At 39.2% G+C, this 24,999-nt stretch overlaps 1 protein-coding gene across 8 annotated transcripts in view; it reads left to right on the top strand.

The window, feature by feature from the left end:
• The window catches only part of LOC139180739 (ankyrin repeat domain-containing protein 26-like), a 31,411-nt gene extending 6,569 nt beyond the window's left edge, over positions 1-24,842 (top strand). For 2 of the 8 annotated variants that reach the window (XR_011564993.1, XR_011564995.1), the window contains 6 exons: positions 1,589-1,802; positions 7,055-7,178; positions 12,676-12,790; positions 12,949-13,126; positions 16,828-16,861; positions 17,953-24,842. Coding sequence is in view for 2 of the 8 variants with exons in the window: in XM_070783159.1 (XP_070639260.1) it covers positions 9,828-9,991; positions 12,676-12,790; positions 12,949-13,126; positions 16,828-16,861; positions 17,953-18,061 (600 nt within the window). In the remaining 6 variants the exon portion in view is untranslated. Of the gene's footprint in view, positions 1-1,588; positions 1,803-5,853; positions 5,921-7,054; positions 7,179-9,468; positions 9,992-12,675; positions 12,791-12,948; positions 13,127-16,827; positions 16,862-17,952 lie in introns of those variants that run through there. The other 6 variants (XR_011564997.1, XR_011564994.1, XM_070783161.1 and 3 more) reach the window with 6 other exon arrangements.
• Positions 24,843-24,999: the final 157 nt, after the last annotated feature.

The following is a 24,999-nucleotide window of genomic DNA, read 5'->3' as shown; positions in this document are numbered from 1 at the left end:
CTACCGAGTAATCATTCTGTCTAAAGGAAAGTTCTTTGCAACTCAGTGTCACTGAAATTCATACAAATTTTGTTTGTTGTTTTGTTTGGTATGTTCTGTTCTGTGAAAAGTAACAAATGGTTACAAAAATGAGGCATTTTTTGTTGTTGTTGTTCAGAAAAATGTATGGATCATCTCACTAAGCTATTAGGAGATGAGATTTCTTTAACCTTTTGAATTATTTTCCTTTGGAATGCAGTTCAAATTAGCAAAAGTATTCATAGTTCAGAAAAAGACTTATGGGATTAGAATCCATATTTATAAGATTTATTAATGAGAGTCTTATTTTCACAATCTTCTTTTGGGAATCATTTATTAACTCAATCCTAGATAACAATACCATATCCCTCAAAATTCTTTAAAACATGGGGCATTAAGATGGGGGGAAGGAGTAAGAGACATTGTACTAAGAGGTGACTTGTAGTCATTTTATGGAGAATAAATAGAAAAGAGTGTAATATCAAGGGCAAATGTTGTGTGACAAAGATTATGACAGTGAAGAATATATTTTGTGACTCTTGATGGTTTGAACTTCTTTCTTGATTCTCTGAGTAATCCCTGGTCCTACATTCTACAATACAGATACCATTGTATCTATTTGGTCCTGGTTTGAGTTAGGCTGTGTTCAGTCCACTTGCCTCATTACCAAACAGTATTGTTTTATTCTTGCAGATTGATAATCTTACAGCAGAGCTGGAAACTGCATCTTTAAAATGTCTTCATCTGGATGCAAAAAATCAAGTTCTTTGAAAGGAGTTATTATCTATGAAAGGAATGCAAAAGAAATGTGAAAAACTAGAGAAGAATAAAAATAAGTTGGAGCAAGAAATAGTGAACCTCAGAAGTTATATAGAAATGAATATTATAGAACACAGTCAAGTAGAGCACTATAAACAGGAGATTGAAGAAAGGGCAAGACAGGATCTTGTAGAGAAATTAAAGTCAGTCAACCTATGTTTGCAGGTTAATTTGTTCATCTGTCATGTGCTTGAATTCACCTCATTGTAAATTACGTTTTGGATCTATACAGCTTATGTGTTTCCTCTACTTCCCTTAGAGCAGTTGGCTTGGCAGTTTTCTGTAAGGAAGGGGACACTTATTTCTCCCATTAAATATTTCCGTTTCCATCACAGTTATCACCAAATTGACCTATCAGAATGATTCTCACTAGAGAATCCTTTCATTTATAAGACCAATTGGAATAAAATAAGACTACTAGGAGGAAAAGAAAATATTGTGGTTTAGAACTGGTACCATCCTCTTGAATTATTTTTAAGTTGTCTTGTTCAATTTTTAAAATTTTAAGTTGATCCTCTTGTTCTTTGAATTATCAGATTATATAAGCACCACTATGGCCATAATTCCACTTTAATTTTATAATTCACGTTTAATTCACTTCACATTGACAATAATTATTTTAAACTTCTGCTCTTTTTTTTTAACCTTTAAAATTGCTTTCTGAATCACTGACTCAAAACTAAAGGGAGAAAATATAATTTTCCAGGTTAATGATTATTTTTAAAATGTTATCTTTTTAAATTTGCCTTAGAAACAAGCAGCTCTCGGGAGAACTTAGAGCAGTTACAAGAGAATAATGCTTCCATAAGAAGTCAAATGGATCTCAGAATTAAAGACTTGGAATCTGAACTCTCCAAGGTGAAAACTTTGCAAGAAGATTCTCATACAGCAGAGTTGGAAAAATATCAGCAACTCTACCTAGTAGAACTAGAAGTTAGAAAGTCATTGGAAGGTAAACTAGACAAGTAAGTCAAAACACAGAATCACAGAAAGTAAATTTAGTTCGTTAATTTGTTTCTAAAGCCTAATTTTTATAGAGCGCAGTTCATAAGATTAGTAGGAAGTGAAAGCTAACTAGATGGTCACTGCTAGAGGGCGCCCTAAGACAAACTGTTAATACTGGGTCCTTTTGGGTTTTACCACACAGAGTCGGAAATGACTGAAGTGACTTAGCAGCAGCAGCACACTGCATAAAGGCATGCTTGTGAAACTGGGGGCAATTAACACAGGAGTGAAAGACAGGATACTTCATAGAGTGTCTAGAAATAGAATGGTGACCTGACTGAGGGTGGGGGGTGTGGAGGATGTAAAGGGCAGATGGCACCCCCAGTGCCTAGTCCAAGTTTTCCCACTGTCTGAAAGCAGAGCATTCCTAGGAAGCCTTTCATAAGCTAAAACAGTGTACAGCAAAGAAGCAGGTACCCGAGGGCACATTCTGCTACTTGAAGCCTAAAATGAATATGTACAAGTGAAGCACAGGTGCTCCCATATAGGGTTCAGGGTTGTGGTGACTTGACACTGAGATGTGGGGTGTGGCTCCCAGGGAAGGAGCTCAGTCAGGCCAGTCTCCCTGCTTGGGGAGCGTGATGCCTCTTACTGTAAAACGTACACTGAACCTTTTTATATGAAATAAAAAAGTCTCTTCAAAAAAAAAATTTTTTTTTTAAATTATCAAAAAGAGATGCTGACGTAGGCCTTTCCTAGAAGTGAAGTAACATAAAGTGAACTGTGAAAAAGCAGGGGATACTTGTAATTATTCCTGGGGCTGTTTTAGCTCTTTTCAATCACTCATTGACTTTCTTGTCCTCCCCTCTAGATTGTGAATCTAGATGATTCCTTAGAGCCAAAAGCTTAATTTCTCAGAAGTCGTGAGTGAAACGTGTATACAAGTGGTGAAAGCAAATGCTTGAAAGTAGCTTTGTGGGATGGGGTGTTTCTTAATCCCTGAACTGTTTCCTGGAGGCAGGTGTGTCCCAGAGGGCAGCAGATGTGACTGGGAGGCCACCTCCCTTTCTCTCTGATGCCCTTTCTCTCCTCTCCCAACTGTGTCTTGTTACTTGAAGAGCCCTAGACACATGTGTACTTCTTTAGAATAAGGTTACAACTATCATTGTTTACAGGAGGTCTGCTCTGTGTTTTCAGTGTTCAAACAGTTTATTGGGAATTCCATTTACTATATGGCAACTTTAAAAATGCAAATCATTATGTTGGTGTTTTCCATCTTCCCCAGGACTCATGAGAGGCTGGCAGTGATCAGCACCAAACTTGAGGTGGAGAAAGATCAGAACAAATCTTTACTTGGCACTCTAAGCACGAGGCCAGTCCTGGAGCCCCCTTGTGTTGGAAATTTCAATAATCCTTTAGTGCTCAATGGAAATCTTACTCCAAGAGCAAATGTAGGTTTTCCTACCTCAATTCCACACCCTCCGAATAACAGCATGGAGAATTACTTGACCAAAGTTAGTTCTATTATATTTTCTCCACTGGGTTTCAGAATTCTGATATGAATGATCCTTGTTTTTAATTTGGTGAACTTCTGAGTTGTTTATTTGACTTAATGCACATTAAGTAAAAGTCACAATTAGCTGTGCTAATAAAGGAGACTGAAATTTTATGATTTTTTTTGTCCCAGAGTTCTTGATTTTAATAATAGATACATACTAAATTATTAAATTCCTTGAAAAGCTGCATTTAAATTATACTTTAGAAATGAAATCTTATTGCCGAGTATCCAAAAGTATTCTTTCAGATGTTTCACTTCCTTTCTAATTGATTTCAGTTGGCAATGGTTCATAATCATTTCCAAGCTCTGCTGTACCCAATGAAGTTTTTCTGCCTCTAAGCATAAGTGAATCACTAGCATCTAAACACTAACCACATATGGATACTTTTTGTTTAAAGGAATCCTAGATAAATCCTTTTTATGAATTAAATAAACTTACAATACTAAACCAAAACATTAATTTCTAGTTTTAGCTTAACATTTTTTGTCATTTTCTTACATAAATTTTGTCATTTCTTACAAAAATGACATTTTTGTCATTTTCTTTAATTGCTATTTTACCTATAGCACTTTTATTTAAAATTAAAAAAAAATCTTGCTGAGCATTTGTAGAATATTTCTAGATTTGTAGTTAATTCAAACTTTTAAACATTATAAATGAAGCTCACTTTATCTCTATCTTGACATCACCTGGATGAATGGTATCTAAGATAGCAATGATGGGGAGTCTTTAAATTGCAACCAGTTTTCACTGTTCAATCAGTGTGATTAAAATACCCATTTCAGTCAGTGCACACAGGTTTATAGTTTTAATGGTGTTTTCCTGATGTTTGTGATGCATGGAAAAGTAGCCCTTGTTAAATGCAGTCTCAACCTGTTTTCTCCTTTGGCTTCTTACCATAGTAGGGGGGCAATCAAGGTTTCTTTCACAGCACTGCATCTACACTGGGTCTTAGTACTTGAGAGCTATGAAACTGGAGGACGTGCTTTAGCTGTGCAGTCACAGCGGGCCTCCAAACACTTCATCCCAAGTCAGACACTTCCTCGTGCAGGGCTAAGAAGAAGAAGCAAATGCTTGACCCCCATCCCAGACACAGGCTGCCTACTGCACACCCAAGTCCATGGTGCTGTGGGCACATACATCTTTTCAAAGTAGAGATTTGGAACCAAGCAATCACATCAGTTAGGTAAATCTCCTCACCTCTCATAAGGAAGGTAAGAGTATAAATCCTCACCTTGAAACTTTTCTCCTTCAAGTTCCCTGTCATGTTTTTTTTTTTTTTTTTAATGTATGGTTTATAAATTAACTATATCAAATGACTGCTACATATAGGAGTTTGACAATAGTTTATTCTTGTTCTTGTCTTTAAAACATGATTTAGTTAGAAAGCTACTATGTCATGTCATGCCACAAGCATTATTGAACTATGCAAGAAGGTTTTACATATTCATTTTCTCTGCGTTATAGTTAAAAATCTATGTTTTTTTCTTAATCTGAGGAAGTAGCTGGCATAGGACTCTGGACTCAGTAAGAAAGTCATTGGCTTTCTTACTTCTTTTGTAGAATTATGAACTTTGCCTAAATCATGACTCTCATACCTTAAAAAATTTTGTTTTGTTTTTTTTTTTTTCAAAGAAAACAAAGTTTCTTAAAAAAATTTTTTTTGTGTGGAACCATATTATATAAAAAAGAGATAAGTATAAAGCCTTTTAGCCAAAGGGGTGGCCAGAGGTCCTGCATTTGTGACTTCTCAGTTCCTCAACCCTGAAGTGACCCCTGTGGGACCTTCCCCTTCTATGGGACATAGTTTGGAAACTAACAGTTATGTGTTAATCCTTCTCACTAAACATCTTTAGAATAAAAACTTGCTGGCACATTGTTTTCTTGTGTATAATTTTCTCATCTTTCTGTGTTTTTGTTAAATGGAAAAGTTTAAAGAAAATTGCAGGTGTGTTCTCCTTAATAACATTCAACTCAAACTACTTCCTCCATTTGAACAGGATCCTAACCTAGAAATCAAAATAAAGGTCTCAGAAGTACGTATGTAGGGCAGGAGCTGTTAGGGGGAGAAGATAGTAATCTTGTGGGTCATTCCTAGGATCATGGGTCATTTTCTAATTCTTTGAAATTATATGTACTCTATAGACTGATATTTATTGTACTTTTTATCAGATTGCTGCTGCTGCTGCTAAGTCGCTTCAGTCGTGTCCGACTTTGTGTGACCCCATAGATGGCAGCCCACCAGGCCCTGCCGTCCCTGGGATTCTCCAGGCAAGAACACTGGAGTGGGTTGCCATTTCCTCCTCCATTTATCAGATTAACGTTCTATATATATGTTCTCTGTTATTTATAAGCGGAATAAGTAGGAATGCATTTTTTTATTTATGTGATTATTTTTCTACTTAAGTAACCGTCAAGTTAGGTCTAGTCTCTAAAAGTATTATTTAAACATCACATTTAGTAAGCTGTATAACATTCCTACGATACTATCTCTTGCTTAACTTAAAGATAAATAATATTTAACTTATTTCAAATGCAACAAGAGTTGGACAGGAGTATAACTAGAGAACTAAGAGAAGGTATGTTGCCAAAATGTATGAATTAAATTTAGATATTGATTTCTGAAATACACTGTAAACAATAAATGGCATCTCTTTCCATTGTTTGGATAACAGATACTATGCTAATTTTTTTCTTATATATAGCTAATGAAAAATGTGAAAGCATGAGCAGTCACATTGAAAAATATTCTTATTCCTCATTTATTCATCATGTTCTATAGTTTAAAAGAAATCTCAAAAGGTCTATATATTTCTATTTATTTCTGGCTGTATCCTTTCTCTACTACTGCCATTGCTGTGGAACTGTCCATCTGCACCCTGACACCATTCTCAGAAAGCATGAAGTTCATCAATGTCTCAAGTGTCTGGTAGTGGTTAAGCAAGAACACCCAGACTCAAGGAGTTATGTTTGCATAGCTGTCACTTGATGGGTGACTTTATAATTTATGTGTCACTGACTTTGTCACTAGTTTATCTCTTGCCCTCAGGAAAAGCTCCAAACACTTGCATCAATTTGGGTCCTTCCAAAGTAGTTGGTCTTATCTCTTTACTACCTTATTCTGCTGCTTAGCTGTGCATCTAACCAGCCAGACTATGTAGGATCCCACAGATTTTTTTCCTCACCTCTGGACTTTGTACGTGCTTCTCCCCTCTGACTCTTGTACTTTTTCCTGTCCTTCAGGTAGCTACTTCCATAGCACCTCCACCAAAAAGCTGGCAGTATTGACACAAAGCCAGCTGTCCCTTCTGAGTGTTCCTTGTGCCATCTTGTATACCTGTCTTAGTATTTATGACTCTGTATGGAAATTGTCTGTTCATCTATTTTTACAGTTTATAGCATTATCCTTTCTCAGGGTGACTGGATCACCTTCATCTTGTAATTCCAGTGTTTGTTACAGCACCTTAGCAGATAGTTATTGAGTAAATGAATGAAGAATGAGAAAGCCAGAAGCTCTGATACTCAGCCACATGTGGGACCATGGGTTGATTACATAATTGTAATCCTGTATTTTGTTTTCTGTCATTTATAGATATGTTTCATTTTTCAGAGCACTTAGAAATATATCATGTTTTTGTTTTGTTTTGTTTTTATTAATACTGAGTTAACTCGAGTATTTTAGATAAAGAATGTAATCCTTGTTTTCTTTCCAGCTGCTGCTGAATTTGAATCTGAGTCCTATGGATTGTCTCCTCTAGGAGCTACAGATGGGTCAAATCTGTCTCAGGACATGCTTTTGAAAACATCACAAGAATATGTACAGATTTTGAAGAAAAAGTATATGATCTGAAAGATAAATAGTGAAAATTTCCCTTCTGGACTGTTTTCATGACATTTTAGTTGTTTCTCATTAAACATGATGAGAAAATCTTTATTAAAGGGAAATATTTTTGTGTGTATGATGAAAATTTGTATGGTATTTTAAAACTACTAGTTTTAAGTAGTACTAATACTACTTTTAAATAGTAGCATCTAAGTACTTTTGATACTAAGTATTTTCTCTGCAGCTAACTTAAGTGATTTAAAAATCAGCACTGTTAAGTTTTCCATATTCAAAGTGAAAGTGTTAGTCACTCAGTAGTGTCCAACTTTGTGACCAATGGACTGCAGCCCGCCAGCCTCCTCTGTCCTCTACTATCTTGTGGGGTTAGCTCAAATTCATGCCTATTGAGTTGCTGATGCTATCCAATGCTCTCGTCCTCTGTTGTCGCCTTTCTCCTCCTGCCTTCCATCTTTCCCAGCACAAGGGTCTTTTCTGATGAGTCAGCTCTTCACATCAAGTGGCTGAAGTATTGGAGCTTCAGCCTCAACATCAGTGCTTCCAATGAATATTCAGGATTGATTTCCTTTAGGATTGACTGGTTTCATCTCCTTGCAGTCCAAGGACTCTTGAGAGTCTACTCCCAACACCACAGTTCAAAAGCATTCTTTGGCAGTCAGACTTCTTTATTGTACAACTCTCATATCTATACATGACTACTAGAAAATAGTGTATATATGTTAACTCCAGTCTCCTAATTTGTCCCTCCCCTCATGTTTCCCCTGTCATAACCATAATTTGATTTTCAGATCTTTTGAGTTGGTTTCTGTTGTGTAAATAAGTTTATTTTTATTAAATTCCACATTTAAGTGCTGTGATACTTGGTTTTCTCTGAGTTACCTCATTTAGTATTGTGATTTCAAGATCCATCTGTGTTTCTGCAAATGCCATTATTATTTCTTTTTATGGCTGAGTAATATTCCATTTTCATTGGTGTGTGTGTGTGTGTGTGTGTATACTGCATCTTCTTTATCCATTCTTCTGTTGATGGACATTTAGGTTGCTTCAATGTCTTGGCTATTGTACATAGTTCTGCAGTGAACATTGGGGTGCATGTACCTTTTTGAATTATGGTTTTCTCCAGATATATGCCCAGGACTGAGATTTCTGAATCATATGGTAACTCTATATTTAGTTTTTATAGCAATCTTTATAGAGTTTTCTATACTGGGTGTACTTAGGTGCATTCCATAAGCAGTGTAGAAGGATTCCCTTTTCTCTACACTCTCGCCAGCATTTATTGTTTGTATATTTTTTGATGGTGGCTATTCTGATTGGTATGAAATGATACCTTATTATAGTATCTCTGCATTTCTATAATAGTGATGTGGAGCATCCTTTCTGAGCATCCCTCATGTGCTTTTTGGTCGTCTGTAGGTGTTCCTTACAGAAATGTGTATTTAGATCTTATACTCATTTTTTGATCAGGTTGTTTGTTTTTTGATATTGAGCTCTTTGATCTGTTTGAATATGTTGGAGATTAATCCCTTGTCAATTGCATCATTTGCAAATATTGTCTCCCATTCTGTGGGTTGTCGTCTGTCTTGTTTATGATTTCCTGCACTGTGCAAAAGCTTTTACATTTAATTATATCCCATTTGCTTATCTCTGTTTTTATTTTCATTACTCTAAGAGGTGGATGAAAAAAGATCCTGCTGTAATTTATGTCACAGTGTGTTCTGCCTATATCCTCCTCTGAGTTTTACAGGACCTGTCTTATATTTAGGTGCTTAATCCATTTTGAGTTTATTTTTGTGTATGATATTAGGGAGTGTTCTAATGTCCTTCTTATACATGTAGCTGTTGAGTTTTCTCAGCACCACTCATTGAAGGGGCTGTCTTTTCTTCTTTGTATAGTCTTGCCTCCTTTATCCTAGATTAATTGACCACAGGTAAGTAGGTTTCTCACTGGACTTTCTGTCTTGTTCCATTGATCATTCAATATATTTCTTTTTTTGTGGTAGTACTTTGTTTTGATTACTGAAGCTTGCACAATAGTCTGCAGTCAGGGTACCTTATTCTGTCGGCTCTTGCTTTTCTTTCTCAAGATCGCTTTGTCTATTTGGGGTCTTTTGTTTCCATACACACTGTAAAATTTTTTGTTCTAGTTGTGTGAAAAATGCCATTGGTAATTTGATAGAAATTGCACTGAATCTGTAGATTGCTTTGGATACTATAGTTATTTTGACAGTTATACAGTTATAATGTCACTTTCATTTCTGTATTTCAGTTTCCTCTCTTTCCTTCTTAGTTTAGGTAAAGGTTTATTGATATTGTTTGTTTCATTCAGGAAATAAACTTACAGTTCTTGCATATGAGCACTGGGCTGGCACGCCAGGGCTCTGTGCTCATGGGCAATGTGTTTAGAGATGTTGCTTAGCAACGATCATTCTGTGATGAGAGATTCCAAACCGTTGAGCTTCCCATCTGGGAGTTTGTGGTGGGACGGCTCTGGCTTACCTGTAGTGCTCGTGTTGGGTTTAGGGGACTGTGAAGAGCTGAGGGAGAGGTGAGGTGTGTTTGGAGTCCATAGGCTCTGTGATGAAGAAGACATTTGGCTTTGGGAGTAAGAAGGGTGTGCCGCCCTTTGGCTCCTCCATCAACCCATGAAAGACAGAGGTCATGGAATCAACTTCCAGCCCGGGTACCCCATCCGAGATAAAGACCTCAGAAAGATCCACAAAGCTGCCATTTTGGGCAACGTAGCCAAAGTGCAGCATGCTCTGTTGTTTGGGGAAAATGGCCTGTACGACAGGGAGAAGATGAACAGGTAAGAGGGGTGGAAGGGCCTGGAAGAGATCCCGCCTGTGAGTTTCCCTTCCAAGGCTCCTGGATACCTTCCTGGGATCCAGCACCCCACAGACTTTATAGGCAGCAAAAAGCCTTAGCTGGTTTTGGACCCACTTATAACTCCCCTTATAGAGTTTTACTAATAGTTTTGAAGTCATTTAACTGAATGTTGATAATCACAGAAATGAAATGAAACATGAATAGCATCTGTTTTTCCTTTCTTCCTTCTACTTTTTATTTGCATGGGTTAGCATGATGTACTCATGAGTAAAAGCTCCTAAGTTATATAGCCTTCAAGAAATCTTCTGAACTTTCTGGCTCTCACATTTTTTCTCATGTGATTTATGAAAACACTTCTTCAGGGATCACCTATTGTGGATCATGGATCCACAATCTGTGGACAGATTTCTGATGTTGTCAATATTTTAAATATATATATTTTTCATACCGTAAGGTTATATATTACAGAAAACTGCATAGTGAGCAAAATAATTCCCATGCCAAATCAACTTCTGGATTAAAAATTCTTCAGATACAATTCAATATCCATTTTATATCAGTGTACCCTTAGGTATATGTGTTCTTTGCTGAAGGACCTTAGAAGACAGCTTTGGAGTAGGAAGCTGGCTGTGTCCTTGAATAGGAAGACATTTTCTTAGGATGTATGGTCTTTCTATATTTAAAGCAAATCAACATTTCATGGTTTTAAAGATTTTAGGTTACCTATGCTGTCTTTAATTGTTGTGATGAAATTAAAAGCTTTGTATAGTAGAGGAAGATTTGCCCTTGTAGATATCAAAATGTGCTATAAGTGCCCACAAAGTGTTCATTTACTAACAACTGAAAAGATAGATACATGAATGGACCAGAATGCCCAAACACCCAAATGAATGTAAAACTTTAGAACTTGAAAATGATGACCTTTTCTGTTAGAAATGATAAACTGTGTGTAGATGGTGGAGAAATAACCTGGTAAAAGAGAAAAGTAACTCAATTTTTATCTCACCAAAAAGTTTCAGATAGAGTATGAATCAAACATTTCAAATATGCACAGTGAGAAAAGTACCAGAATAAAACTCAGATTCCTATTTATACATTTTTTATCTGCTGACAGAGACCTTCTCTTTTTTCTATTTCTACTGTTTCTTAACCTTATTTTTTTTTTTAATTGGAGAATAATTGCTTTACAATGTTGTGTTGTTTTCTGCTGTATAGCATCATAAATCAGTTGTAAGTATACATATATCCCCTTCCTTGTGAGCCTCCCTCCCACCCCAAAGACCTTTCTAAGAATGATTTCAAAAGTAAGAATTCTGGAGTTTCCTGGATTTCGGCACACACACAAAAGAAAAGAAATCTGGATGTTGATTTAACATTTTAACAACACAAAAATTTTAAAACTCTCTGTAGATCAAGCTGTCTATAGGCAAGTCAGATTAGCAGACAGGCCTTGTCTTTTTGACACTAATAGGAATGTGGCACAGATAAAAATTATTTCTCACTTTCAATTTTTTTTTAGATTTTTTTTTATTTGAGGATTGATATTTTCTGACAACTTTCAGCCTTTTCAGAAGTCAAGGGAGTCTATGGAGTTCCTTGGACATCCAGTAGTTAAAACTCAGTTCTGTGGGCCCAGGGCTCAATACCTGGTGGGGGACCTAAAATCCTGCAAGCTACTGGGATGTATTGTACATGGGGAATATAGCAAATATCATATAATAACTTAAAATGGAGTATGACCTATAAAAATTGTGAATCACTATGTTGTGTACCTGTAATATATAATAATATGTAATATGCAGCATTTATATTTTAATTAAAAAGAAGCAACCTTAGAGAAAAAGACTTTATGGTAATTAGATCAATGGGAAAAATGAGAAATGAGCAAACAAAAATGCTACCAATTATAGCTGTACAGACATTGTGCATTATAAATTTCATTCCAATGTCAGAGACGTTAAAATGTCAGAAAATGAAGGTATTAGAATCACTGAAGCACAGTGTTGTCTCTAATCCTCAAAATGTATCTGCAAAATGTGGTATGATATCCTTTGACTTCATTGAGAGGTTGTCCTTGTAAAATCGGAGAAGGCAATGGCACCCCACTCCAGTACTCTTGCCTAGAGAATCCCAGGGATGGGGGAGCCTGGTGGGCTGCCATCTATGGGGTCGCACAGAGTTGGACACGACTGACGTGACTTAGCAGGAGCAGCAGCAGCAGCAATAATTATGATTATATTACCTAACAGTTACTGAGCTGTTACCTGTGCCAGGAACGGTTCTAAACTCTTTGCATGGATCTCATTTAAGCATGGCAGTGCTGTCCTGTGAGAGAACTACTTCTCTCTCTCTATTTTGTTGATGAGGAAATTGAGGCACAGAGAGGCTGAATGACAGCTAAGTGACAGAGTGAAAGTCAAATTCAAACCCAAGTTGAGCTGAATCTCAAGGTCATGGTCATTCTATTCAAGTAAATTGTTCTTTCATTACTGTATTAAGAAGAGCTAATGCTAATATATAATGTTATTTCTCCAGAAGGAAACAAAATATTTGTTTTAGAGGGATAGGAATAGCATGCTATTGAATGTTTTCAATCACAGGAACAATTGTTTGTTTTGAAACAGTAACACTAGAGTTTCCTGAAAACTCCTCTTGCTTTCATAGGACTGCCCTCCACTTGGACTGTGCCAATGGCCATTCAGCGGTGGTCACTCTGCTCCGGGAGAGAAAATGTCGGCTTAACCTCTGTGACAATGAAAACAGGACAGCACTGATGAAGGTATGGGGCAGCGAGCTGCGTCCACACGAGGTGGATGTGATTTAACTACTGAGACTAAAAGTGAATTCATCTCATTTAGATATAGCAAACCAGTAAAGCTTGTGTACTGTTTACTTTGAATTCCTAGAATTTACACTCTGTTTCTTGGTGCATCACAGACAGGCCATAGAATGCCAAGAAGAGGAGTGTGCGACTCTTCTGCTGGAGCATGGTGCCGACCCAAATGTCATGGACGTCTGTGGGAACACCACTCTCCACTACACTGTCTTTTGCCAGAATATATCACTCGCAGCAAAGCTGCTTTCCTGAGACACCAATATAGAAGCCAGGAACAAGGTATATCTCAACTAACTTTATTTACAAACTACTTGCAAAGCATTTTTTAAACTGCTGCTGCTGCTGCTAAGTCGGTTCAGTCCTGTCTTACTCTGTGCGACCCCATAGACGGCAGCCCACCAGGCTCCCCTGTCCCTGGGATTCTCCAGGCAAGAACACTGGAGTGGGTTGCCGTTTCCTTCTCCAATGCATGAAAGTGGAAAGTGAAAGTGAAGTCGCTCAGTCGTGTCCGACTCCTAGAGACCCCATGGACTGCAGCCTACCAGGCTCCTCCATCCATGGGATTTTCCAGGCAAAAGTACTAGAGTGGGGTGCCATCGCCTTCTCCAATGCTAAGCTAAGTCTAGTTAATTATTGGAGTTGTACTGCCCTGAGTTCATGACTACTTCATCTTCCTTTTCTTTCTCCTTGCAATTCAGTTCAATTGCTCAGTCATGTTCGACTCTTTGGGACCCCATGGACGGCAGCACGCCAAGCCTCCCTGTCCGTCACCAACTCCCAGAGTTTACCCAAAATTATTTCCATTGAGTCAGTGATGCCATCCAACCATCTCATCCTCTGTTGTCCCCTTCTCCTTCTGCCTTCAATCTTTCCCAGCATCAGGGTCTTTTCAAATGAGTCAGCTCTTCGCATCAGGTGGCCAAAATATTGGAGTTTCAGCTTCAACATCAGTCCTTCTAATGAACACCCAGGACTGATTTCCTTTAGGATGGACTGGTTGGATCTCCTTGCAGTCCAAGGGACTCTCAAGAGTCTTTTCCAAGACCACAGTTCAGAAGCATCAATTCTTTTGTGCTCAGCTTTCTTTATAGTCCAACTTTCACATTCATACATGACTACTGGAAAAACCATAACCTTGACTAGACGGACCTATGTTGAGAAAGTAATGTCTCTGCTTTTGAATATGCTAAGTTGGTCTAACTTTCTTTCCAAGGAGTAAGTGTCTTTTAATTTCCTGGCTGCAATCACCATCTGCAGTGATTTTGGAGCCCACAAAAAAACAAAGTTAGTCACTGTTTCCCCATCTATTTGCCATGAAGTGATGGGACCGGATGCCATGATCTCAGTTTTCTGAATGTTGAGCTTTAAGCCAACTTTTTCACTCTCTTCTTTCACTTTCATCAAGAGGCTTTTTTGTTCTTCTTCACTTTCTGCCATAAGGGTGGTGTCATCTGCATATCTGAGGTTATTGATATTTCTCCCGGCAATCTTGAATCCAGCTTGTGCTTCATCCAGCCCAGTCTTTCTCATTATGTACTCTGCATATAAGTTAAATCAGCAGGGTGAAAATATACCTTTACTTTCTCCTTTACTACATGCTAAATAAAAGTTTACAGAACTTAGAATCTTGAAATGTATATGACAATTAAAGTTTTGATATCACCTCTGACATTGTCTGAAGTGATCTAAGAATTTGGTAGTTGTTTTTCATATCAGTGTTAAAATATTATTTATCACATTTTTAATACATAGCTTTTGCCAACTGATTCCTGAATATAAAGAAAAGAGATCTAAAACTTCTCCTGATAAAACCAACCCAGGTACATCATCTGATACTGAATTACTCTCGGTGATTCTACCATAGATAAAGTAGGAATGAGGAAGCTTCAATAATGAAAGAACTATAAAAAAAGTAGTGTAAATTGCATGTGTATTTTATTTTTTAATTAATGTCTTTATACTCTAGTATTCAGAATTCTTTAAGAAGTTAATTATAGGTGAATTAACATCAAATACAATATTGTCTGAAAAGAAATCCATCTCTTTAATATGGTCCCTAAAGTCCTATATTAGATCTTTGTGTAAATCAGAAAAAAAAAAATTGAGTATGATGTATATTTCATCTATAGTCATAGAACAGCAGATTGGACGTCTTATGAAAGTGAACTTTCATTTTGAGAAGTGGTTTGCCTTTACCGAGTGATGGCTCAGACGGGAAAGCATCTGTCTACAATGCAGGAGACCCGGGTTCGATCCCTGGGTCAGGACGATCCCCTGGAGAAGGAAATGGCAATCCACTCCAGTACTATCGCCTGGAAAATCCCATGGATGGAGAAGCCTGGTAGGCTACAGTCCATGGGGTTGCAAAGAGTCGGACACAACTGAGTGACTTCACTTTCACTTTCAGTTTCACTGTGTAGTGATTAGTCTCACTAAAATAGTTACCATCATTAAAACTGGGAACTTGAATAATCCCTTCCTGGTAGGATAAGAAATGATAAACAATAACTGCAAAGCTGAGGCAGTGTGCAGCATAGTAGTGAGAGATTATTTCTGAAAGATACCTACCAATTGTACAGAAGGCATAAAAGCAATGCCTGGTTGAGAACCAGTTATTTTGCCTATTGTACCAAGCAGGTCTAGATTGCCAACTTCATTCCTTACAGATCCAGAGAGAGAGAGATAGGTTGACTTCATTAGGATCAGATATTTTCTTTTGTGTGTTGGACAATTGTCATGAGAGTATAGTTTTGTAAGAACATGATGTTCTCTTGCCAGCAGTTAAAAGATTATCATAATAGATATTCAAATAGAACAACTTGGGACTCTGCAGGTTCTAATAAAAGCACGAAAATACTTTGTATTAACAAAAACAGCATTAGGTCCACTGGATGTGGCATCTAGCACATTGTACAGGGTATCCAAGGATACCTTTAACTGAGTAGACCTTTATCTAATCAAAGGGGGCCTCCCAGGTGGCTCAGTAATAAAGAATCTACCTGCCAATGCAGGAGATACGGCTTGATCCCTGTGTCGGAAGATCCCCTGGAGAAGAAACTGGCAACCCACTCCCATACTCTTGCCTGGGAAATCCCATGGACAGAAGGGCCTGGTGAGCTGTAGTCCATGGGATCACAAGAGTCAGACACGATTTGGTGACTCAACAACAAAAACATCTATCAAAGAACTGTAGGTTGGTTTATTACATTAGTCAGAGGAGATACAGAGATGACAGTGTCTTGATCTTCAATACACTCAGAATAGAGTTTTTCTCTGGTTAATTTCTGTATTTTTCTAAAGAAAATTTTCAAAGAAGACATGCTTATTTATTTGTTCATTTGTTCACTAAACAGATACATTTCGAGTGTCTTTTATGCACTAGGCATTGTTCTGATGTCACAGGGTGAAAACATTTAAAAATCACTGCCCCTGCTCTCCTTGCTCAAGCTTGCAGTGCTCCTCTCCCCGTGGAGTCACTGCATGTGACTCATCCCTCCAGCATCAGATCATGACGACCCCTGGGAAATGTTGTCCAACAGCACCAGAGACCATGGTTCCCTCCATACTTCCCTCCCTCCCCTTGTTCATCAGCTTAGGATGTGATGATGTACGCCTTCCAAGCTGAAAAAGCATGATTTCTATAAACATTTGCCATATAATGGGAAGGACTGATATAATGATATCCCTGACTAGTACATAGCACTCTTTGGACCATCCTGATCTGTGTGGTCCAGATACTCTTGAGCAATGGAAGGAGATAGTCTCAATAGATTCTTTTTAAATATGTTAGTGTGTATGTGTGTGTGTATATATATATACACACATACATACACACACATAGAAGCTGAACTTTTAAAAAATGTTTTTTAAAAGTTTTAAAACTTTCCATATATATATATATGGAAATATATATATATATATATATATATATATATATATATATATATATTTATATATATATTGCTTTTTTTCTTTAATAGTGGATGAGAGTTCTGAAGAGGACTCTTCAAGGAGGTAGGATTTTATGGATGTTTTAAATTATATGTTTAAGGGAACATGGAGAAGAGAAACTAATAGTTCTACTCTGGGTGTTCTACTCTGGGTTAGACACTGCATTATGTGTTTAACATTTGTGACCTCATAGAGTCACCACAGCAGCTTTGTAAAGTAGCTGTGTCCTACTTTTACTTAATTAGGCAACTGTGGTTTCAGGAGGTTAATGAATTGACCCTGGTTAAAATGAGCTGACCTGTGATTTGACAATTGGCCTTCCTGGCTCCCACATCCACTCCCATGGCCCTCAGCAGAGACTGAGTAGTACCTATGTAGCATATAAGTTAAAGATATAAATTAGTTCTTTAACTTGTGTACACTTTAAGTTTCGACATTGTGGGAAAACTCCCTGTTCTCCCTTAAAGGAGAGAAGTGGTGCCATGTCAGTAAGTGGTATCCCTGCAGACGGTCTAAGACTCCCATTTTGGACAGACTCAGATTGGTCTCTGAACCTTGAACAGACAACGGAGAAGGAAAAGCCTATTCTTCCGCTTCGTTTTAAGTCATCAGGTTTATTCCAGTTTGGGCAAACAAGAACTATTTCAATCCATCAATTGGATTTTCAGTTCAGCTATTAGAAATTTTAGTGAAAAATTATTTTTAGGCTCTGCTGATACATTGGCTGTCACTCTCTGTTATGGAAACTAAGAATGAGTGTTAACTTGATATTTCATAGGTTGGGAGAGATGGATGCAAAAATAGGTAATGAAAAACTTTTTTAGAGACTTCCCTGGGGGTACAGTGGTTAGATGGTTAATAAGACAGTGTGTGTCCGATACTTGGTCAGAGAAGCTAAGATCTCACATGACCCAGGGTCAGACAGCCAAAACATAAAATAGAAGCACCACTGGAACTAATTCAGCAAAGATTTTAAAAGTGGTCCACATCAAGAAATCTTTAAAAATTAAAAAAAAAAAAAACTGTTTTAAAACATGCCAAATTTTATTCATGTCAAGAAAGTTCATGTAATATATAGACAAACTTTCACTTTTTTTTCCTTTTGTTCAAGGGCATGAGCTCACTCATTTTTATTGTATGCTTTTACTTTAAAGGTTTCCCAACAAACCTGATGTTGATTTGGGGCCTACATCAAATGATGAAGTCCTAGATTTTAATACCAAGGTAAAGTGTTCTGTTGTGAAATTAGTTTTTCTGTTCTGAAATTAGTTTCATGTAGTATTTACTCTTATGATTAGATAGTGGAAGTGACAAATAGATTCAAGGGATTAGATCTGATTGAGAGGGTAACAGGCAGGAAGGCCAGGGGTCTCCAAATAGAGGAAATAGCCTGCAAGTGTCAGACATTTTTATCTCTCTTAAGCGGCAGGAGAAAACAAACTAGCAATATTTTTTCCTTCTCTATACAAATTTAAAGGGAGGTTTCTCTTAAAATATTGTGTTGCCATAATGACACCCGGTTTCGCCTGAAGTTAGCTATTCTCGAGTCTAGAGATAACCAATGCCTTTTTCTTATGGAAATGTTTGTCTTAAGCTATGCTAATGTACTATGCCTTTACCCCAAACTCTGTCTCCAAGTCGGTTCCGCCTCTTGGCCCAGAACCTACTTGACAAACCAGTATAGATATTGTTCTCCTAATCTATGTAAATGAAACTATTTGTATGGTGATCTGTCCTTCTTCAAGATTCAAGTTAATCATTTTATGGCCCAGGATAAACCATTTGGCGCCAAGACTATCCCAAAATGCATCTTATGGGTGAGGGGCCTGGTGCCATTCTGAATTTTAAGACATTCCTTTCTTTCATTAACAGACTGCTAGTGACTATATAACATCCAGCTGAAGACTAGCAGGAGGGTACTCTTTCTGCCCCCTTCTGATGCCTATGTCAGAAGCTTTCTCTATCTCCTTTATACTTTAATAAAAACTTTATTACACAAAAGCTCTGAGCGATCAAGCCTCGTCTCTGGCTCCGGATTGAATTCTTCTCCTCCGGGAGCCAAGAATCCCGGTGTATTTGTGTGATTCAACAACAACTTTTCATCTTGGGGGCTCGTCCGGGATCCTTCAGGACAAGGTAAGGATGCTTGGAGCTTTAGTTCTTTGTTCTCTTAGCGAACACGTTTTCTGCTGTGCTTTACTAACTCTACCGTGTGCTTGTGTGAATGAATGGCATGCCCTGCGTGAAACAAGTAAGGAGCCTTGCTCTGCGGTTCCACGGTGATCTCATACGGCTTATGGCAGAAACCTGTCGGGGCGTTATACCGACCTGCCAATGCCACGAGGCACCCAATGTCTCCTTCGGGAACCGACCAGAAATGGGCAAAGCGTGTGGACCGAACTCTCCTTTCTCGGTCAATCTTTTCGGTCTCTTTGACCATTTCATAACTCCTTGAGAATTAGAAGTACTAACCTAATCTATTGGATCATAGACTTTCAAGGGACTTGTGATCTATACTGTTACTGTGTACTGTGGCTTAGGTCCCAAACTTGGATTGGTAGTCAAGAAAGTGTCTAGCCTCGCTAGGAATCGAAAGTTCAGAAGCTAGATGGAGCTCTAGCTCCCAGAACATCTCTGAGGTTAAAGGTTACTCAGATTGGGACTACGATGGGTTTTTTTTCTTTGGTAACGCCGGCTCTTAGTGGATCAGAGGAGGCTGTTATACTAGTGTGGTGATGCTTGAAAAGAACATCTCAGTTTTATGTTCACATCGGTCTTATTGTGGTCAGGAAATACTCAGGGTCGTGCACAGGCACTCAGGTGATGAATGTTTCCCACAATGGTCTTAGCTTGGGAGGCATTCCGGAAGGTTACTCTGATTCACCCCGGGTGACATCAGAGGCAAGGAAGGTTAAGGGTGAAGAGCTGGACGTCAAGTAGGGATGCTATCAAGTCTACCCCTGGTACATCCCCACCCCATCTCGGTGGTAGAACCGGGAGGGACGAGTACGGCCCCTGCGTCGGTAAGGGACAGACTAAGTCCGACCAGGAAGAAAAAGCTTTTGGTATAACGTCTGTCTACACCCCCATCTAGAGCAGGGAGGGACGCCTCCAGTAGAAAAAATGGCGCTGGTCGCTTTTTTTCTCTTACAGATGGGAGCTAACAATTCCAGCCTCACTCCTTTGAACTGTATCCTGAAAAACTGGGATAGATTTGATCCCCAGGGCTTAAAGAAGACACACCTGGTCTTCCTATGTGATACTGCATGGCCACGGTATCCATTGGAGGATGGCGAACGGTGGCCAGTTGGAGGGTCTCTTAAGTATAATACTGTTCTACAATTAGACCGGTTCTGTAAGGAACAAGGGAAATGGGTAGAAGTAGCGTATGTGTTGCCCTTTTTCTCTCTGTGAAATATGCCAGATTTACGTCCTAAAGGTATAGATTTGGGCGTGAAACCTTCAGCTCCCTCCTATCCTCTTACTTTGCCCCCGTCCTGGGACTCCAAACTGGGATTCAAACTGCCCACATGGAGGTCCAAACAACTCCTGTCTCAGTATGACTTCAGACTACTCTGGTTTCAGTAGAAACTCAGACCATTGAAGTAAGAGATGAGATGGAAGACAGGAGACAAAGAGAAGAGGAAAAACAGGTTTCTCCAATCTATCCCTGGGATCATATGCGCAGAGCAGCCAGAGAGACTGAGGAACAGCCACACAAGCTGTTGCCTCTTTATGAAACACCCACAGGGAGAAATAGTCTGTGAGAGTTAATAAGCCTTTTTCTTATTAAGAAATACAAAGAATCAAGGAGGATCTGGGAGACTATTTAGAGGACCCAGAAAAATATATCAGAGCTTTTAAAGGTGTTACTCTCTGCTTTATGACCTCACTTGGAAGGATGTGATGTATATCTTGGGACAAACGCTGACTCCTGAGTCAAAGACTCGAGTTTTGGGAAAAGCGGTTACTTATGGAGATGAGTGGCTTGGTAATGAATCAGTAGGGAAGAGGGAGAACGAGATAGCGGCCCTCCCCACTGGGAATCAGGCGGTCCCAACTATAGAACCAGACTGGGACTACAACACAGCTAAAGGAAGATGGGATCAGAGTCATTTTGTTAGATGTATTCTTGAGGGACTTAGGCAGCGCGTTCTAAGCCTTTAAACTATGGCAAATTGGCAGATATAGAACAGGAAGAGAAAGAAGCTCCTGGTAAATTCCTAGATAGACTGAGAGAAGGCCTTCGCAGATTCACTGAGATTGATCCCGAAAGTGAAGAGGGAAAAGTGATCTTAAAGGATAGGTTTCTCACTCAATCGGCTCCAGATATCCGCCGTAAGCTATTAAAACAGGCGTATGGACCAAATCAGTCTTTAGATACTCTGTTACAACTGGCTCAGACAGTCTATTATGGTAGGGAATATGAGGAAAAGAAAGAAAGGCAAAAAAAGACAAAGGAAAAGGCGGAAGCCTTCGCCATGGCTATGAAAAACGTTCTTAAACAGCCTGAGAAAAATGCCCAGAGGGGCCCAGGTGAAAAGAGATGGGCTTGCTACTACTGTGAAAAGGAGGGGCACCTCAAGCGTGATTGCCCTCAGGCATCTAAGCCGCCCCCGGCTCCATGTCCAGTCTGCAAAGGACCACACTGGAAGAGAGACTGCCCCCAGAGGCGTAGGTCTCCCGGGTCAGACTCTCAAGACAATCAGGACTGAAGGTGCCCGGGGGTCCCCACACAAGCTCCCGTCCTAATTACACCTGAGGAACCCTGGGTATTAATAGTTGTGGGGGGCCAATCCGTCAATTTCCTTTTAGATACTGGGGCAACTTATTCTGTGCTTACTGAAGCCCCTGGCCCACTTTCTTCCCAATCCGCTTCCGTAATGAGACTGTCTGGATGAGCCAAAAGGTATTATTTCAGTTATTCTTTATCTTGCAACTGGGATTCTGTGCTGTTTTCACATGAGTTTCTGATTGTGCCAGAATCTCCCTCACCCCTTTTGGGAAGGGATATACTGAGCAAGGTCCATGCCTCTGTTTTCATGAATATGGAGCCCTCCCTTTCTCTCCCTTTAGTTGAACAAAATGTAAATCCTAGAGTATGGGCTGATGGAAAATCTGTGGGTCGAGCACAAAATGCTATTCCTGTAGTTGTTAAGCTCAAAGACCCACACGCATTTCCACATAAGAAGCAGTATCCACTAAAACCTGAAGTTAAGGAAGGGTTAAAACCCATCATCGAAAATTTAAAGGAGCAGGGACTATTAATTCCCTGTAACAGTCCTTGCAACACTCCTATTTTGGGTATAAAGAAATCGAATGGTAAATGGAGACTAGTTCAAGATTTACGAATAATAAATGAGGCTGTAGTTCCTTTACACCCCGTGGTGCCTAATCCTTATACTCTATTGTCTAAAATTCCTGAACGGGCCAAATATTTCTCAGTAATTGATTTAAAGGATGCCTTCTATTCAGTGCCTTTGGCGGAAGAAAGTCAATTCCAATTTGCCTTTGAAGACCCTACGCAGCCAGCTTCTCAGTTAACCTGGACAGTTTTGCCCCAGGGATTTCATGACAGTCCTCACTTATTTGGACAAAGTTTGTCACGGGATCTACAAAACTTTAATAGCTCTGAAGCAGTGGTGTTACAATATGTAGATGATATTTTGCTCTGTGCTGAGACAGAAGCTTGTTCACGAGCCTCAGAAGATTTCTTAAACTTACTGGCAGACTGTGGTTACAAGGCATCAAGAAAAAAGGCTCAGCTTTGTCAACAATCGGTTAGATATCTGGGCCTAATCATATCAGAAGGGACTAGGGCCATAGGCCCTGAGAAAATTAAACCTATGCTAAATCACCCCCTACCTATGACTTTAAGACAATTGAGAGGATTTTTGGGAATCACAGCTTACTGTCGCATTTGGATTCCGGGTTACGGGGAACTTGCCCGGCCTTTATATAAACTTATAGCTGAAACTCAGCAGGCCCAAACTGACAAACTGGTTTGGTCTCCAGAAACTCAAAAGGCTTTTAAGGTTCTTCAGACTGCTCTCCTGCAAGCTCCAGCTCTGAGCTTGCCCACAGGGTCAAAATTTAATTTGTTTGTCACTGAAAGAAAAGGTGTGGCATTGGGAGTTTTGACACAACCCCGGGGGCCTCACCAACAACCTATTGCTTATCTAAGCAGATAATTAGATGTAGTTTCACGTGGGTGGCCCCACTGCCTAAGAGTAATTGGGGCAGCGGCTTTATTAGCACCTAAAGCTTTAAAAATAATTAATGGACAAAACCTTACTGTACTGACTTCTCATGATGTGAGTGGAATCTTAAATTCTAAGGTTAATATTTGGATGACAGACAGTAGGCTTCTTAAGTATCAGTCATTGTTGTTAGAAGGACCAGTAACTAAGCTTAAAGTTTGTGGAAATTTAAATCCTACCACTTTCCTTCCTGAGAAGGAAAATGAAACACCTGATCACGATTGTTCTCAATTCCTAACTTTAAACTATGCAGCTCGGGAGGATCTAAAGGATATCCCATTAGACAATCCTGACATGGAAATATTTACAGACGGCAGTTCTTTTGTTCAAGATGGAAAGCGTAAAGCAGGTTACGCCGTGGTGACTGCTGAACAGGTTTTGGAAGCAAAATCTCTCCCCCAGGGAACCAGTGCTCAGTTAGCGGAGCTTGTGGCCCTGACCCGAGCTCTAGAGTTAAGCAAAGGGCAGCGGATGGGCCTGATAACCTATGTGAGCTTACTTCTGCTGACTCCAGATATCCTGAGTCTGCTGTTGTATCCTCAAGACAATGCCTTCCTGTCCTGGGCTCACTCCTATGCTGCATTCCACAATCGGTCTAACTGCTGGGTCTGCGGAGCGCTCCCCTCTTCGTCAGTGGAAGGCTTCCCGTGGTGGACATCCCCACTTCAAAGAAAAGACTTTCTCCAAGTCTGTGAATACCTTCGACAACAATCACATGCGATGCCTCTTCTTCATCTGATGACATCTACCAACCCTAAAATGGACTGGTGCAACACTTTGTACTTTAACTATGGACATAATGTGACTTTTAATTTTGATTCTGGTTGTTTTGTTCTTGCTGTTTGCTCCCTGCATCTGTAATTGTATAACTGGAGATTTGTTTCTAGCTGCATGAAAGCTTTTAAGTTACAAATGGTTGCTCAAACTCCTGCTACTACTGTAGCTTCCTCCAGCTACTATTTGGGGCCCCTGGATCAGATATCCTCAATATGAGGATTAGGAGAATATGTTGCCTCACCAATTTAGGGACAACGCCCCTTGTCAGCTCGGAAGTAGTTATGAAATGAGAATGACGCCCCTTTTCCCTAGGCAACATAATTCTCCTAAAAGAAAAGGGGGGAATGAGAGGGTAACAGGCAGGAAGGCCAGGGGTCTCCAAATAGAGGAAATAGCCTGCAAGTGTCAGACATTTTTATCTCTCTTAAGTGGCAGGAGAAAACAAACTAGCAATATTTTTTCCTTCTCTATACAAATTTAAAGGGAGGTTTCTCTTAAAATATTGTGTTGCCATAATGACACCCGGTTTCGCCTGAAGTTAGCTATTCTCGAGTCTAGAGATAACCAATGCCTTTTTCTTATGGAAATGTTTGTCTTAAGCTATGCTAATGTACTATGCCTTTACCCCAAACTCTGTCTCCAAGTCGGTTCCGCCTCTTGGCCCAGAACCTACTTGACAAACCAGTATAGATATTGTTCTCCTAATCTATGTAAATGAAACTATTTGTATGGTGATCTGTCCTTCTTCAAGATTCAAGTTAATCATTTTATGGCCCAGGATAAACCATTTGGCGCCAAGACTATCCCAAAATGCATCTTATGGGTGAGGGGCCTGGTGCCATTCTGAATTTTAAGACATTCCTTTCTTTCATTAACAGACTGCTAGTGACTATATAACATCCAGCTGAAGACTAGCAGGAGGGTACTCTTTCTGCCCCCTTCTGATGCCTATGTCAGAAGCTTTCTCTATCTCCTTTATACTTTAATAAAAACTTTATTACACAAAAGCTCTGAGCGATCAAGCCTTGTCTCTGGCTCCAGATTGAATTCTTCTCCTCCGGGGGCCAAGAATCCCGGTGTATTCGCGTGATTCAACAACAACCTTTCATGATAAACAGAGTGCCTGAAGAACTATGGATGGAGATTCGTGACATTGTATAAGAG

Source organism: Bos indicus, chromosome 29 (genome assembly GCF_029378745.1).
Source record: "Bos indicus isolate NIAB-ARS_2022 breed Sahiwal x Tharparkar chromosome 29, NIAB-ARS_B.indTharparkar_mat_pri_1.0, whole genome shotgun sequence".
Lineage (NCBI taxonomy): Eukaryota > Metazoa > Chordata > Mammalia > Artiodactyla > Bovidae > Bos > Bos indicus.
Note: the sequence above shows the minus strand (reverse complement) of the source record. Positions and strands in the feature narration are given on the sequence as shown.